This window comes from Lepidochelys olivacea (assembly GCF_965140295.1).
Source record: "Lepidochelys olivacea isolate rLepOli2 genome assembly, chromosome: 4".
NCBI lineage: Eukaryota > Metazoa > Chordata > Testudines > Cheloniidae > Lepidochelys > Lepidochelys olivacea.
In genome coordinates this window covers 117960598-117977806 of record NC_140414.1, presented here as the reverse complement: position 1 = coordinate 117977806, position 17209 = coordinate 117960598, and the positions used below count along the sequence as shown (strand labels likewise).

Below are 17209 nucleotides of genomic sequence, written 5' to 3'. Positions count from 1 at the left end.
AACATTTCCCTAAGAGATCTGGCTGATGCAAGGGAGAAAGCTGGGAGAAGATAAAAATGCCTTCCAGATTCATGTAGATCAAAATTCACAATTGTCAGCATCCTTATAGATGTACTGTTTCTCTGGGTAAAGAAGTGCTTTCATGAGGGTTCTGTTTTTATTTTGACAGGCAAATTATTTATCGAACCTTCAGTCATTATACTCCATAGGATAAACATTTTGACAGATATACTTATTTGGCAAATGCATATTATTTAGCCCATAGATTATACACAAGTGCTACAAAGGCATCATCTGGATTTTAACATGTCTCAGACTTATTTTTCAGCTGGATTCTGTATTAGAATAGACACTTCTATGCTAAAAATGGATTAGGGATACACTGTGACTTTGCACAGCCCTTAGCAAGGCCTGGTGTGTAAGCTGCAGCACTCTCAGAGACACTATGACTCAGAGACATACCTCTGGGTCCCAATTCCTCCCCTGCATCCTTTTCTTTCCTGGGAGAGGGGTGGGACTAATTGCTGCCCTATACCAGCAGTAAATTACTATCTATCCCATGCAAGCTCAGCTACTCTGGCTAGTGAGCATGGAGGATAGAGCCAAAGTTCCATCCATTCCTTTCCCCTCTCCATCATGTGCTCCATGGAACGAGTAAGCAGGTTACTTCTAGGCACCTGGATCCAAGATCTGGGGGAGCCCATATAGGGGAGCTAGTAAGGTTCTTATTCCCCTCTTGCATGGGCACATAGTCCAAGTCACAATCTTGCCCTCATTAAGTCAAATTTCTCATTAGAGAGCTATGGAACAAAAAACAAAAATCAACAACAAAAAAAGAGTAAGCCTATATGAAGCTCAGTGAAAATTAATATCATTTTGTTAAAATCTTTGTTGACATTTAAAAATAATAATTTCTGATATTTCTACCTATAGTCTTTGCAAATTTCCTTGAAGGATATCGCACACAGCAAGGATTATGAATCTCATTAAAAATCTTTCGAATGAGAAGAAAAATTAAGAGTCCTTTTAATATCACAGTGGATTTATGCCCAGCATACCTCAAGTGAAGAGTCCTGAAGTTTCCTACTTAGGGCTTCTTTCTCCTTCTCTAGCTGCTTTATTTCATTCTCAGCATTCTTTCTTAATTCCTCTAACTGTATCTGAACCTCCTAAAAGTAAATTAAAAAAATTACAAACATGCAGGAGCATGCCCAGAGTATACATCATAGAAGGAAGGAAAGGAAGTGTCTCAGTAGGGTGGAAGAGGTATGGACAATATGTTTCAGGAACATGAACAGAGGCAGATCACAGGAGTCCATACAGTTCTATGAAAGCTAATAATAATACTTAAGCACTTGAATGGCACTTTTCATCCAAGGATTGTCACAGCTTTTTGCAAAGAAAGTTAAGTATCCTTGTCCCCATTTTAGATCTAGGGTTTTAATTAGGGTTTTCTGTTGCACCCCTCACTGTAGTATCTAAGTGCTGTTGGATGATGAAACAGAGACAGAGAAGGGAAGTGATTTGGCTGAGGTCACAGAGTGAATCAGTAGGAGAGCTTAAAATAATGGTCTTGACTGGAAGTCAGACCAGAGCTAGACCACATTGTCCCTTAGCAAAGGATTGCAAAAGCATTGGCAGAGAATGCATATTAATAGATAATGGAGTTCGGTCACTAATTTCTGCATTTTAGAAAATATAATTATTAATCAATATTATGAAATCATATCTCATTACTTTGCAAGCAACTTTTATGTGGAAAAATCATTGAGTGCAAGTCTCCTACAAACAACCCATTAGAAACTGTTATCCTTGACCCTGATGATGCTTCCAGCATAACTGAATTGTGGTGAGGATTTCCATGTGAGGGCGCGAGGGAATTTCAGCTGAAGAAATCAGATACACTTTCTCACGACTTAGTTTCAGGATTCACACTCTGTCGTGTCTCTTCAGATTCAGCAAGGCTGCCTCCATGCATTCTGCATAGCCATAACAGTTTATTCAATAATAGATACTGCTCTCCTGTAGTGTCTCTCCTTACATTAATTACAGAGTCATCTAAGTGTTTTGTTCTGTTTCTGTGATCAGCATAGGCTTACACTGGCTGTGGTCTCAATCTTCCACCAAAAAGCAGCTTGGAGTATTAAAACTGCAGTGGGTAGATGACACTTGTCTGATATTGCTTCTATGTTCAAGAAGGGTTAAAGTTGTATTAATGTAAAAACCATCCATCACATTTTTAAACATGTATTTACTATATCATCAAAGTCTGATGACTGATAATCTCAGTAGAGTTTCTAGTGGAAAGGTATGCACATCTCAGAAATCACCATTACAACTGCAACCTTAATGACAACCCCAGTGGAGAAATCAAAAATTAAATGAAGATTGAACTGCCATCTCTCACCCTTAGAAACTGTCCCTCCAGTTCAAGGTTGATGCCCATTGGCAGGAGAGTGACTGGAAGCTTGCAGTGATGCTGCCCATGATGTATCTGCTCAATGGATGGAGGATTTCAGTGTCTAGGGTCGTCAATCCAATGCTTTTATAGTTAATTAAATCTCCTTTCAGGGCATGCACAACTTTGTACACATCATTGTCAAAGCAGAAGGTGGGGATTTACCCAGTTTAACTCATCTAACTCCCTGTGCTCTGAGCTGAACATGTACCCCTGAGTGTCTGAATACCTGCACATTTAGAGTGCTCATTTGCTATAGAAAGACTGAATATGCAACTCCTAAATATTTCCTTGGGCAATCTGTTATTTGAAGCTCATTTGCATACTTGCTCTTCTCATCTGTGTCAACTTGCTGACTGAAAACATTTCTCCAGCAGCTCTTGAGAGACCACTTCAGGAGGTTGGGGGGAAAGGAGGGGGAAGGTGAAGATGCCAATTCTATGAACTTCAGCCCCAATGGAAGTCTATAATGTTTAAAGCAGAATGACTTAAAAGCATTCAGCATAACAGAATGTGAATGTAAACTCCTGAAGAGACAAGTAATATAATTAAAAGGAAGGTACAAGGTTAGCAAACACAAGTAAAGACCGTGGAGTAATGGGGATTCCTCATAGCTAACAAACAAATGGAAATCTAGCACCAATTCACAGTGTGGAGGTGCTGTGAACTGGCAGACAGAGATTAACAGAGAACTGAGAAGAGAGTTGGAATAGACAAAATTAGTTTTAAAAGAAAAGGAGAAGAACAAATGGTCTTGTGGTTAAAGCACTGAGGATCAGAAATCTACACAAGCTTTCTGTGTGAGCTTTGGCATGTAACCTCTCTATGTCTGTTTTCCTAGCTGGAAAATGGGAATATTATCATCTCTCCCTACCTCATGAAGCTGTTGAGGGACTTAACTCATTAGATCCTGGGACAGAAGTAACAGTAGCAGTGAAAAATATTATTTGACAAAAACAAGTTTTGTTTTACTGTTTATGGAAGATGCCTACAAGCAGTATCTATATCTGTGCATTTATCATTGACAAAAAAAGTAACTCACATTTGAACCTGGAAGTTTAAATTGTGCACACAGAAAACGTCCTGTGGCTTTTCCCAGCGCCATTTGGCATACACATGAGATTGCTCACATAGATACGTGCTATTCACAAATAAGGGGTCGGATTTTCAGAAGAAGGCTTCCCTTTGTGTGAGCACAACTTTGCCTGTTCAAACACCTGGACACGCCCTGTTCAAATACTTGCACTTTCATGGTCAGGGGATGGAATTTTCCACACACAGTTCCCTTTTTGACAAATGAGATTTTGTGCATTTAAACTCTATTGCTGCATGCACATGTATTAGTGCTTCAAAAAAAATTTGAACAGCACCTAGCACAATGGGGTCCAGCTCTTGACTGGAGCCTTTGAATGCTATTGTAATATAGATATATATTATTATTAATGAGAGTATGTATGCAGATGTTTTGCACATGCAAATGTGCACACACATTAAAGGGGGCCAGGCTGTGGCCCCTTAAAAAAACAGTGTAGAAAAACTATGATTTTTTTTAAAATAAAAAAATTGAAGGGTTTTTTAATTTAAATTGGATTTTTTTATTTAAATTAAATGCAGTTTTATTTAAAATTAAATTTGAAACTGACAACTTTTGTTGAGGCCTAAACTTATTATAATACATGAAATAATTTAAATAACTACAATAAATATTAAAGAGTACATGTTTGTTGCCAAGTTTTAAACAAAATCAAACCACTGAATGGGTGGAAGTCACTGGCTAAGCACTGGAAGCCAAGTTTGCTGAAGTGCTAAACCAGCTTTTGACATCAATGGCCTCTTCTGTAGGTTCAGAAACAATATTTTCTTCATTAGTTTATTCAGCTAGATCAGTTCAATGACAAGTTCATTCAAAGTTAAGAAACCAACTGGGAACTGAAACAGCAGGAAAGCTTGTTTTCTTTCACCAATCTATAAATAAAAATTAGATGTGAGAGAATGTGATCTAGTTCATGAAGGACACGGTGATCAAAAATAATCAGTTCAATTCACTAACTACAGATAATACATCCTTTGTTTAATAAAATCAGTTAGTTTTAAATGCAAAACATGTGTTGATAAACTTTTTTTCTAATGTATCCAGCATTTAAGGTTGTTTTATTTAATTTTTAAAAAGCTGTTTTTTGCATTGTTAACTTGAAATTCCATCCAAATAGAGCTTGACACAAATCACAAGGGAAAAAAAGCACCATCTAGTAAAAAGTTAAGCTAAATAATTACTTAAACAGATGTGTATTAGATATAGGGTATCCTACCGGTTAGCAAAAAGAAACACCAAATTTAGTGTAAAGGCTATACTTAGTTGCAAATCAATCTTTCTTTAGGAAAATAATTAAAAGGTACACATGCAAAATTTGATTAAAATCGATTATTTAAATCAAAGTTTTCTGCTTGCTGATTTAAATCTCATTTAAATCAAAGCGATTTAAGTCAATCCATCCTGTTTAAAAATTAGGGTTACTCACAATACAAATGAAAACTCAAACTGCTTTGCACTGTTACATCGAAGAACGTGCGTTCAATCCCCAGACTTTTGCTCCCCAGGCTCGCAGGGGCTAAGAGTACTACAAAACAAGGTACTCAGCAGCTAACAAGCAGGGCAGAGTGCTTTACGTGGCTTAGCAGCAACCTCCCTTATGCTCTTTACACGGATGTGTGCTCAGTGATTCTTAACCAGAAGTGGAACTCCAAGGAGAAAAGTGTAAAAGCAGAGAAAATAGGGTAGGGAAGCCCTTGCAGCTCCAACAAGGATGTGAATGATACCCAGACCAGTTGGTCTGATTGCTGTGTTGTGTGCTCTAATAGTTTTGCTTATATATCTTATAGACAGAAATAAGCAAGTCCCATTAGGAGACAGAGGGCCAAATTCTTTTCTGATTTAGGCTCTGATTCAACATGCCATTTAAGTATATGCTTAATTTTAAGTCCCATTGGGATTTAAGCACCTGCTTCAAGTTAAACAGGTGCTTAAGTGCTCTGCTAAATTAGGATGGACTTAACACATGTATTTAGGTGCTTTGCTGTATCGAGGCCTTTGCAATGTGCAAATTCACTGAACCGAAGGGAGTGCAACCCACGGACACAAGAGCAGAATTTATCGCAGAGGGTTATTTCTCAAAAAACTACATCTCTCTGATGAATCTCTTTAGCGACTGGGTGCCAATGCTATGCCAACAGTTTAAATTAAAGTGCAGTATAGACTCCTACAGTATTTCCATGACTACTGTTGTTACCAAGGCAACCTATTTGGATCTGAGGGAAGACAAGAATTACTCCTACTGATTGGAATTAAGTATGGAGATTAGTATCAGTTTATTTAGTCTCTTCTGTGCCTGGGTGGCCACTGGTTCCTGCAGTCAGCAGCAACATCTGACCTGCAGAACTGCACTCTGGAGCCAATGATGAGTGGTGCTAAATCCTCTCAATTCTATTATCTTACAGGAGGTTATCAACATCTTGCAGGATTGGGCTCTATGTTTGGAAAATGTGTAAATATTGAGTAGGTCAATGTTATTCGAGTTTTGAATAGCAAGGATCCATATGAATTTAAATTTGAGATTGGAATATACAACCCCTGGTCATTATCCCTTGGGATGGACATTAATTTAATCACATTGCTGTCACAGGCAAGGCATTCAAGCATAGGCACTGCCAAGAACACAGGAGTCACATCAAGGATAAATTCACTTTGACTGTGAAGCTTTTCTTAGAAAAACCACCAGTTCAGTTCACTTTTTAGAACAGAAATGCAGCAACAAAATCCTTTCATTTTCTAGTAACTCAAAGTGCCTCCAGTTAGAATAATGAAAATTACTATGACCAATGAGATTAAAAACAGATGAATCAGAGTATCTATTAATAGAAGAACATCCCCACCTTCTGCAATGTTTTTCTTTCAGCTTCCATGGAGGTTTGAGCAGATTTGATTTCCATTGTGTGTTTCTTTACAAGATCTTCCAACCCCTTCACAAGCTGCTCCTTCAAACGCATTTTCTCCTCATCTGACTGTTGTTTAATTTTATGAAGTTCTTCTTTGTGCCGTTGCTTTATATCTTCTATTTCAGTAGCTGCAGCTTCCATGGCCTATAAAATACAGTGGCCTTATAATATAAGAAAATCAAGATAAAGTCCTGGAGCCTGAACAGTCCACCTATTCTGCAGGGGATTTCCTGTCCTCTGAGGTGAATTTCATTGGACAACACTGGGTTCTTGTAAAAAAAAAAAAAAAAAAGCACTCCCTTCCTGTGAAATGTTAAGGCTCCAGGACTGTACACAACTTTTATAATCTAGCTTCTCACACTTTTTCATATTGCAATCTACTTCTGAAATTAGAGATCTCCTCATGGACAACTGCACTTTCATGGCGATACACCACCATGAATTTGGTCCCCGCTATGTTTCTCACACCAAGTGTGTTTTTCTAACATCCAAGTGCAATAATCCAGTAAGGGGAGCTAACAGATCATGGTAAAGAGAGTTTGGATTGGATAATTAATTTAGCAGGAGGCATTGTGATCAGGGAGCTATTAGGGTCTATAAACTCCTTACTGGTGGGAGTTCATTATTTGAACTTTTGTTGTTAAGCTTCTAAATGGAATCGAAAAGTTTCTTTTTTTACATTAATCAGCATCTTAGCTTTAGGAAGTCTGCCTTGATCCTCTCCCTTTTTAAGGGCTTGATCCTACAAGCTATTGAGCATTCTGCCCTGAACCAGGAAAGCACTTAAGTATAAGCCTCACTTTAAGCATGTGAGTAGTCCAAGTGAAGTCAACCAAACTAGTCAAGTGTGTGTTTAAGTGCTTTGCAGGATTGGGCCAAACACTCAGTACCTGGCAGGACTGAGGCCTATACACGTAATCCAAAGTCCACGGAAGTCAAAAGAAAGATCCCCATTAATACCAATGCACTTTGGATCAGGCCCTAGATGGGGTACCATGCCTTAAGAGGTCTGGGAGTAAATACCTGTGTAAGCACCTGTGTGTCTTCACTGCCTTTCTTCATTTGGCTTTGTTTGGTGGAGGTCATTTGCTGCAGCTGCATTATTTGATTCTTCAGTTCATCTACTTCTTTCTCAGCTTTGCTTTGGGAATTCAGTACAGTTTCCATTTCTTCTGCGGTTGTAAGATTTACATTTCAAACAACATACATCACTTGGGAGTTTACAACGTGATTGACTAGCAAGGGAAATATTTAACAATGACATTAATGAGCATCGTACCTGCGTTACTCAATATTTCATTTTCCTGGAGCATGAGCCTCTCTTTGGCTACAGTCAGTTCTTCTTCCAGTTTTTGCACTATGCTTTGGGACTCCAGAGTCTCTTGTTGAGACTCCTTAAGCTGTATTTCCAAGTCCTAAAATATCATAGGATATCACTTATTTCTTTGGCATCTTGCATATAGTCCATTTTATTCTCAAGGTGCAGAGGTCACCAAACAGTCACCAGTCACCATTACTATATAGTGATGCCTCAGACCTTGGAAACTTAGAGGTAAGCTAGTTAGTTTTGCCTCTGTCAAGCACTACAATACCTCCAACATCTATTAGAGAGATTAGAACTTTATTTAAACCAGCTTCATCACACATGCACTGGCTCTGAAATAATAATAATAATAATAATAATTAATAATAAATTTGCTCTAATATGGGGCCTTTCATCCAAAGGTCTCCAAGCACTTGTCATGCACTGAGGAAAAAATAGAAAATTCATCACACTTAAATATCCTTTTCCTTTTATGTTTAATGCATTTAATGGCTTTCCTTGCCAGTATTTACTAATGATCAGAGATATTTGTGACTAAAGAAATTTCTTCTTCACAGTTTGTCATCTTGTATGTGTTTGCGAAAGGTAGTCATAAATATGTAACAGTAGAAAAAGCCACCTTATGAAGGAGAGCTTTTATGTGAAAACAAATATTAACAAAATATTGGAAACTACATTTTGTGTAACTGTTCTCTTTCTCCCCCAAATTTATCCCAAAGTGAGAGTTCTTCTTTCAACACTCAAGGCAAGAGTCTAAGCTTATGTGAATCAGCATAGCTCCATTGGCTTCACAGGAACACCACCAATTTACACAGGCTGAGGATCTGGCCCTCAGAACAGATCTTCCTAATGTAATTTCAACCTGAGCCCCATTCAGCTGATACCAAAATCAGAAACTAAAAGCAAAAGACCTGAAACTGCCTCGACACCTCCAGTTCCTTTTTTATTTATTTATTGCATGCCAGAAACACTGCATTTTCTTCCATTTAAATCAGTTTCTGCTAGCAATACATAAACTATTATGGTATGTGGAAAACTAATAGATATAAAACAGTTGCATGTTATAATATGCATAAACTATAGGCAACATGTACACATACACCAGTAGCATGAAGTCTTTTATATTTGTACTATTACGTGTATAACTACAATCTAATCTTTATTTCTGGGACCAGGTTCTAGGAAGTGTTGTTTCTATCCCTCAGCTTCTGCTTCTTTCAGATTAGCTAGTTCAGCAAGGCCCAAATTTAGCAAAGCATTTAAGTGAATGCTTAATTTTAACTTCAGTGGGGCTAAGCAGCTGTTTAAGATTAAGCATGCACTCAGTTTAAGCGATTTGCCAAATGGGGGCCTAGATCCTACAGGCCTTCTAGCAACTGTAAATTAAGACTTAATTAACTGTAAAGTTAAAATTTGAAATATTACATTCTTAAGAACAGATACGGGACCCTGAACACAGCTCAAGTAAGTGAGTTGCATGTAGAAAAGTTCCGCAGGGGTCACTTCAATGGGACTACTCACTTGCTTAAAGTTAGCTACATGCTTAAGTATCTTGCTGAACCAAGGTTTGTGTCTGGATCCCCCCGCCCTGTGTGATGGAAGGGCTTACCCAACTCTGTGGCATCATCCTCCCCCTCTTCTCTGGAGTGTGGGGGAGAGGGAGGCAGTGGAGTCTGGACACATTCCCCATCTGGCCTTGTGGAATTCACAAAGAACAGGTGATGTGGCCTGGGGCTGTCTCATTTTTTTTTCTTGAAGCCCCCCGTCAGCAGGGATCCACCTTTAAGGAGGAGTCTGTGCTTGTGCAGCTCACTCAGAGCTGTACTGCCAGTCAGTGAGGTGGGGACAGAGGGCACCAGCGCTCTCGTAGGGGGAAGGAGCTTCCTTGTGTCTGGCCCTGGCCACCCATGGACCCTGGGAATCGGTGAGGTTCCGAGCCTTGACGGGGAGGTAAACCCTGCTCCTGCACCCCCAATGGAACAGTATGAGGGAATTTCTGTGAGGGGATCCTTATGATTTCCAGATTTCCTCCTTTTGAGCCCCCTCCAACAGATTATTCCCCATTGAGGAAGTGATCCGGCCTATTATCATCATTGTATCAGAATCTCCCAAGATGCACGCTTTATTAAATGCTACCTAAATTGAGGGTCATGACTAGGAGCATACAACATAAAGCAGCTGAGGTCCAACCTGCTGTCTTGCTGGCTAGCCTCTCTACCCAAGAATGCACCTCATATTGAAGTGGATGGGCTGCTGATGGCTAGAGGGTGGGAGGATACACAGCTGCCGTCCCCCATTCCTTGCATACCCCCTGCCACACTTTGGCAACATTACTGCCCCCTTCACCTGGCAGCTGAGGGGAGGATAAGTTTTCAGTCAAGGCACAAGGTTCACATCTCTCCCCCACGCATCATCTACAGCTTTAAGAGAGGGTGCTGTTCCGGAAGGCTCCCCAATGGATTCTTAATTGTCTCCGAAACTCTGTCAGTTAATTAAGTTTCTCCCTCTTGCCTTACACTTCTCTAGTGCTTACAAAGCACTTAATTCAAAGGGCTATTTATAGAAAGAAAAAACGCTTTTATAAAACAGAATTTTAAAGATTTAGTAATTTGCTACTTTATAGGCAGATGGATCAGCATCTCCCATTCTACCTGCATCTTCTCCTTCAGCTTCTGGGAATGCTTCTTCAACTCATTTATCTTCTGGCCTTTCACCTCCAGCTCAGCTTCCAGCTTCTTCGCCTGCTGCCGCAAAGCAGCTTCCTGGGCCTCAGAGCTTTTCTTCTGCTCTGTTGCTCTTTGCTGGCACTGTTGCTGTGTATCGGCCACTGACTGCTGCATGGCTTTTTTCAAAGTCTCTTTTTCTTTCTTGTAAGAGGCTTGTAGTTTGCTGGCTTTCTGAGCATATTCTTCAGTTATTTTCTGGTTCTCCCTCTTGAGGTTTTCCATTTCATTAATTAGAGCCCGCAACTCTATGCTGCATTTTTCATCTGTTGTCTCCTTTTTATCCAATTTATCTTGCCTAAATGGCTTACATTCATTTACCAGGCTCTCGGACTCCTGGTTGAAATGTTGAGGCTTGTTTTCAAAGTCTGTCTTTGAATCTAGCATCTCCTTGGAAAGGGTAATGATCGTTTCAGTATGTTTTGCCTCTGTTCTGAATGCCTTCTCTTCCACCTGCTTCTTGCACATGGTAAATTCTACTAAGGTTTCCTCCTTTAGCCTTGTGTGTTGCTCCAGTGTATCTTCAAGGGTCTGAATATGCTTTCGTAGCTCCTGCTCTTCTCCTACTTTACATTTATATTGGAGAATGGTTTCCCTTGTCTCAGCAAGGATGCGCTGAATTTCCTCTTGATGGGCTTCTTTAAGAGCCTGTATACTGGCCTCATGCTCATCATTTTTAGTGTTCAAAGCATATATCACCTATAGACCAGGAATAGAATATTACAATATGTTTTAATTTATGGTATTAAAGATTTCAGCAGTTGTATTCATCAATGTATTAAATTAATGTCTAAGATGATGATCACTACAGTTAAATGTAAATTGTTCCTTACTAGCAAGGAGAAAAAAGTGAAAATAACAGGCAGACACACCTCAAGTGCAAATTAGAAAGCAACATAGGTGAAGGGAGGAAAAATGACCCTGAGTTTAAGATAGGAGACTGAGACCTGGGAAATATAGGGTCTCTTCTGGACTCTAGCAAAGATTTCCTCAGACAACTTTGGCAAGTCACTAAGGACAAAATTTTCAGGAGTGTCCACTGTACCTAATTCAAAACACAGGCCTGATTTCCAGAGGTGCTGAGTTCACACAAATCCATTTGAGGTCAATGGAAGCGCTGGTTGCACAGTGCTGCAGAAAATCAGGTTTTGGCTGGCTCAAGTTGAGCATTCAACAGCTGAGAAATAAGTGGCCACTTTTAAAATTGTTGGTCTTAAACTTTCTGCAATTTACTTTGCTCAGTCTATAAAATGGGGAGTGATAATCCTCTTCTCTCAGGGCTGATTATGCTTCACTCAATATTTGTAAAGTTTATCCATATGGAAGGTACTACATAAATTCTTATTCATATGGAAAATACTATATAAATACAAAATATTATTATTATTTTGAAATATCTATTAAAAATCTACAGTGGGTTGGAATGAAGGGTAGATTCATAGAATTTTTGCCTGAGCTGGTAAATTTGCATGATGAGCTTGCAAGGCTGTTATATGTGACTGCAAAATATTTAGTATTCTCTTTGAAGAGATACTTGGAGCCTAATCCCATTCCCAGCAAAATCAATGGGAATTTTGCCATTGATCTTCAGGGACCAGGATCAGGCCCATGGGATGTAACTGATTGTTATAAATATTTTCATCTTTATTTTGTTATAGATGTTTTCTTTATTTTCTGCTTCAAGCTTTGATGTATCCCAGTACTGTTAATAACAGTCACCCCCCTAAATGTCAAACAGACTGATTTAATACATTCAAAATCCCTTGTGATGCTGTAAGTCATCCTGTAGTATGTAAAATTTATGCATCAGCATACTCATGTTATTTACTGTTAGTGGCTTTCTGAACGGATTGAGCTAGAGGAATTTGTTAGGACTAATGCATAGGTAATTGTGTTTGAAATGTATAAAGGTCAGTACTGAACTGTGCTGCTACCAACATACACTACAGAAATATAGATGTAGTCATTTAGTATCCATATGTCCGCCCACTAAAAGCCCTACAGGTGACATCTATGTTAGTCAGATACATGTGTCTGGTTATAATGTTTTCCATGGATTTTTGGTTTCCTTCTGTTTATTAGTGGCTCCCTTTTCTGTATTTATTGGCTAACGTATAGTTTCTGGCACTATCAGAGACAGGATCCTGGCATAAATGGACTGGTCTACTCTGGCCTGGCTGTTTCTGGATCCCTTTGTGAAATAGGATGTCTTTTCTCATTAAGCATGTGCATACAAAGTGATGGCATAAAAATATAGAATGGTGTCAAGACTCAAATAGGATATTAATTAATATATTGACATATGCCTGGAGTTTCCTGCTTTTATTTTTCATATCAAAAGTTCAAAGCTCATAGCTCTACATAAATATCTGGGACTACATACAATGTATGCTAGAGATTATGGGCCTGACCAGAGCCCTGTGAGATCAATGGCAAGAATCCCAATGGGCTTTTGACCACTCATTTATAGCCAACACTAGCCTCAAATGCATGCATCTAGAGTCAGGATCACATCCAACTCTTTGGTCACAGTATGATCCCAGTCCTGCAATCCTTGCTCAATCCTCAGGCAAAACATCAACTGAGAGATCATGAGGAGCTTTGTCTAAGTAAGAACTGCAGGTCTGGGGCCTATATTTTGTACACCTTAAGAATATCTTCAGATTTCTTCCAGATACTTTGTTGGTAACATGAGTCTGTCTGGTCACATGTAAGAGTTTTCTGTGCTATCCATAGTAGTATTTTATATAGTCCATAGTGTGACATTCACACATTGGACTTCAGCCTTCAGCTATCCATTAAAAAAAAAAAATAAGCAGACATGCAACTACCTCCTGCAGAATGTAACCTCATGCCCTGCTAATATTCAAGTCCATGGAGGGGCCTTAATAAAAATAACACAAGTACAGCAGTATCTGGGTATATTTCTGGATAAATATATGACAACAGACAGTGATAGAATCATATTCCCAGAGCCAAGCAAACCAACAGCCAAAAGTCTTTTGGCCATTATCTCAATTTAGACATATATTTTAGCTTTGTATTACATCTTGTTAATTCTACCCTGTTATTTTTAACTGTTTTTCAATGAAACAGAAATGCTTGGAAGAACTGAGCAGATTCTTTCTCCTCTGAAAGTGCTAACCTAAGTCAGTTTGGGAACATATTTAATTATTCTATAGTCTGCTTGAAAAATAGGGGGAAGGGATTCATTCCATCCATGTATTTTGGCAATGACCAAAGTAACTTGTTCGGGTAACCCTTCGATTAATAGGGTCCTGACTTTCACTCGCATCTTAATGCTGAGTCCCTGTCTTGAATTCTAGTGTGCCGTCACTACTTGCCTCCTATTCAGTTGTGTTGTTGGTCGCCGTTGAGCTTGGGCTGCTCCTTGCCCCCTACTGGCTATTGTGAAATTGGGCTTGAGAGGAACCCAAACTCCAATGAAGGTCAGAGCAGGTACAAAGGAATGGGAGTCAACCTGCGCTAGTGGGAATAGCCAACGTTGTAGTTGGTTCCATTGCCCAAAAAGGCTGGGAGACAATGGCTTATCTACCCATTGTGGCCATTTAGAAATTATTGGTATCCTGTCTTTTATTGGTGACTAGAACCACTATGCAGGTATAATTTTGATTTAAATATTGTTAGGTTTAAGGGCATAACATTTTCAAAAGTGACGAGTGGTTATGGGTACCTCAGTTTTTGGGTACTCAAATTGAAATGACTTAAAGGATATTGATCTTCAGAGAGCAGGTGCTCAGCACTTTCTGAAAATGATCCTCAGATTGGAGGCCCAAAATCATTAGTCTTTTGAGAAAATTTAAGCCATTAATCTTATAAACAGTTAAACTCGCCTAAATAAGAAAACAAAAATCAATTTTTGTTAAATGCTAATGCCCAAAGACATCCAAGCCCCGTAATAAAAATGGTAATTGACAACAATGTCCCAACTCTAAAAATAACATAAAATAATAATAATACCTTTAGAACTCCCAAAAATATAAAACTAAGCCCAGCAAAAGAAACCCACATAGATAAATTGAAAAAGAAAATAAAAAAACATTTTAGCCTTGCCCCAGAATAATCATTCCAAAGTCATGGGCTTTGGACGGAGAAGCCTCTGTGTGCACTGTGAGATGCTCTAACCCAATCAATCAAAAATGCTGTCATAGAGGGTATGGGAAGCAGTCAGGTGGTCTGGTCCTGTTATTTATAGCTCAATATACCAGAAGGAAGACGCTAAAGCATAATTGCTGAACTGTAAGCCACCAGGTGCAGTTACTGGAGCAAAGGTATCATCAGCTAACCTGGTGAAAGCCTCTGTGGAACTGCACTGCAGCATCCTAGTTGCAGTTTAAGTGGTTTTCAACGGCAACCCTAAATAGCCAATCAGTGTGGTGTGACAGCAAAGACTGAACCACCTTGACCTGCAGCGATGATTATATTGTTCTTTGAATCACCAGCATAATATCTAGGCTACTGCTGCCATAGCAATTCTCCAAAGGTATGTGTGCACTAAGAAATTTCTTACCTATTTTTCTGCTATTGAGCAGAGTTAGATGACATGCTGGTAAAAAACACTGGCACACAATATACACCAAAGCATTACCAGTGCAATGGATAATAAACCTTAATACTCCCACTTTATTATTTGATTTCTCTAAATCATTTGCTTTCTGTTATTAAATCTGGTAATTAAAAATGGTAATTAAAAGAAAAATCGAATTTCACCTCAGCAGTGGAGATGGGGTTAACTGGCTCACTGTGGAAAAAAGCTGATTTGTGTTTACAGAGAAGTGTCAGGCACATTATTCTTGTAGGAACCTGAATGCCAGCAATGAAGGTGCTGTTCCAGCAGGTTGCTTCATTAGCTGGATAAAATTTGTCAGAGCGAGGTGTTAGGAAAGAGATGAGAATCAAAGGAGAATAAAATCATAAGTGATTGCCTCTAGTATCACAATCAGCATTCAAAAATATGTTTTTAGGCTTGGAAGGACTAGATTTTTGTTAGTAAACGTTGATTTCACTGTACACACACAAACTGATGAAAAATTTTTCCATTAATTAATACTCAAAATATACAGCTAGACACAGTAAGAAAAATGCTGCTTGAGATCTCATTAGTTTGATTTAAGGTGTTTTACTTTTTCATACGACGTTGACAATTTGTATTTTAACAGCTATTAAGCTTTAACATTTTGAATCCCAACATCTATAGTCATTCAGTAATTATTGTCTGATTCCCATGTTGTCCAACCCCCATAATTTCCTACAACTGAGAAAGCTTAAATTGATGAAAATAGAAAAAAATGCTTATAGAGAAACATTGTATTATACACAGGTTTCAGAGTAGCACCCTTGTTAGTCTGTATTCGCAAAAAGAAAAGGAGTCCTTGTGGCACCTCTCTAAGGTGCCACAAGGACTCCTTTTCTTTTTATATTATACATATTGAAGTCTGCGAAACCTAAATATGTTCATTAACACCTGCCTAGCACCTGTCAGGAAAATATACCAGTTTAAACTAGAGTTGTTGATTAATCGGAGTTAACTCATGTGATTAACTAAAAAAAATTAATCGTGATTAATCACAGTTTTACTCGCACTGTTAAACAATAGAATACCAATTGAAATTTATTAAATATTTTGGACGTTTTTCTACATTTTCATACATATTGTATTCTGTGTTGTAATTTAAAACAAAGTATTAATCAAACATATTTTTATAACAAATATTTGCACTGTAAAAATGATAAACAAAAGAAACAGTATTTTTCAATTCACATCATACAAGTACTGTTGTGCAATCTCTTTATCGTGAAAGTGTAACTTACAAATGTAAATTTTTTTTGTTACATAACTGGACTCAAAAACAAAACAATGTAAAACTTCAGAGCCTACAAGTCCACTCAGTCCTACTTCTTGTGCAGCCAATTGCTAAGACAAACAAATTTGTTTACATTTACAGGAGATAATGCTGCCTCTTCTTATTTACAATGTCACCTGAAAGTAAGAACAGGTATTTGCATAGCACTTTTGTAGCCGGCATTGCAAGGTATTTACGTGCCAGATATGCTAAACATTCGTGTGCCCCTTCATGCTTTTGCCACCATTCCAGAGGACATGCTTTCATACTGATGACGCTCGTTAAAAAAAATGCATTAATTAAATTTCTGACTGAACTCCTTGGGGGAGAATTGTATGTTCCCTGCTCTGGTTTCCCACATTCTGCCATATATTTCATGTTACAGCAGTCTCAGATGGGTTTCAGAGTAGCAGCCATGTTAGTCTGTATTCGCAAAAAGAAAAGGAGTACTTGTGGCACCTTAGAGACTAACCAATTTATTTGAGCATGAGCTTTCGTGAGCTACAGCATCCGATGAAGTGAGCTGTAGCTCACGAAAGCTTATGCTCAAATAAATTGGTTAGTCTCTAAGGTGCCACAGGTACTCCTTTTCAGTCTCGGATGGGGGAGGTTTAGATTGGATATTAGGAAAAACTTTTTCACTAAGAGGGTGGTGAAACACTGGAATGCGTTACCTAGGGAGGTGGTAGAATCTCCTTCCTTAGAGGTTTTTAAGGTCAGGCTTGACAAAGCCCTGGCTGGGATGATTTAACTGGGAATTGGTCCTGCTTTGAGCAGGGGGTTGGACTAGATGACCTTCTGGGGTCCCTTCCAACCCTGATATTCTATGATTCTATGATAACCCAGC

General features: G+C 38.7%; 1 protein-coding gene across 2 annotated transcripts in view; it reads right to left on the bottom strand.

The window, feature by feature from the left end:
• Positions 1–17209, bottom strand: part of FAM184B (family with sequence similarity 184 member B) — an 89593-nt gene that overhangs the window by 40263 nt on the left and 32121 nt on the right. The window contains exons 2-6 of one of the 2 annotated variants that reach the window (XM_084626972.1): positions 10427–11197; positions 7731–7866; positions 7475–7623; positions 6389–6595; positions 1059–1169 (exon numbers count right to left, since the gene is read on the bottom strand). In XM_084626972.1, coding sequence (XP_084483098.1) covers positions 1059–1169; positions 6389–6595; positions 7475–7623; positions 7731–7866; positions 10427–11197 — 1374 coding nt within the window. The remainder of the gene's footprint in view (positions 1–1058; positions 1170–6388; positions 6596–7474; positions 7624–7730; positions 7867–10426; positions 11198–17209) is intronic. The other variant, XM_084626973.1, reaches the window with a different exon arrangement.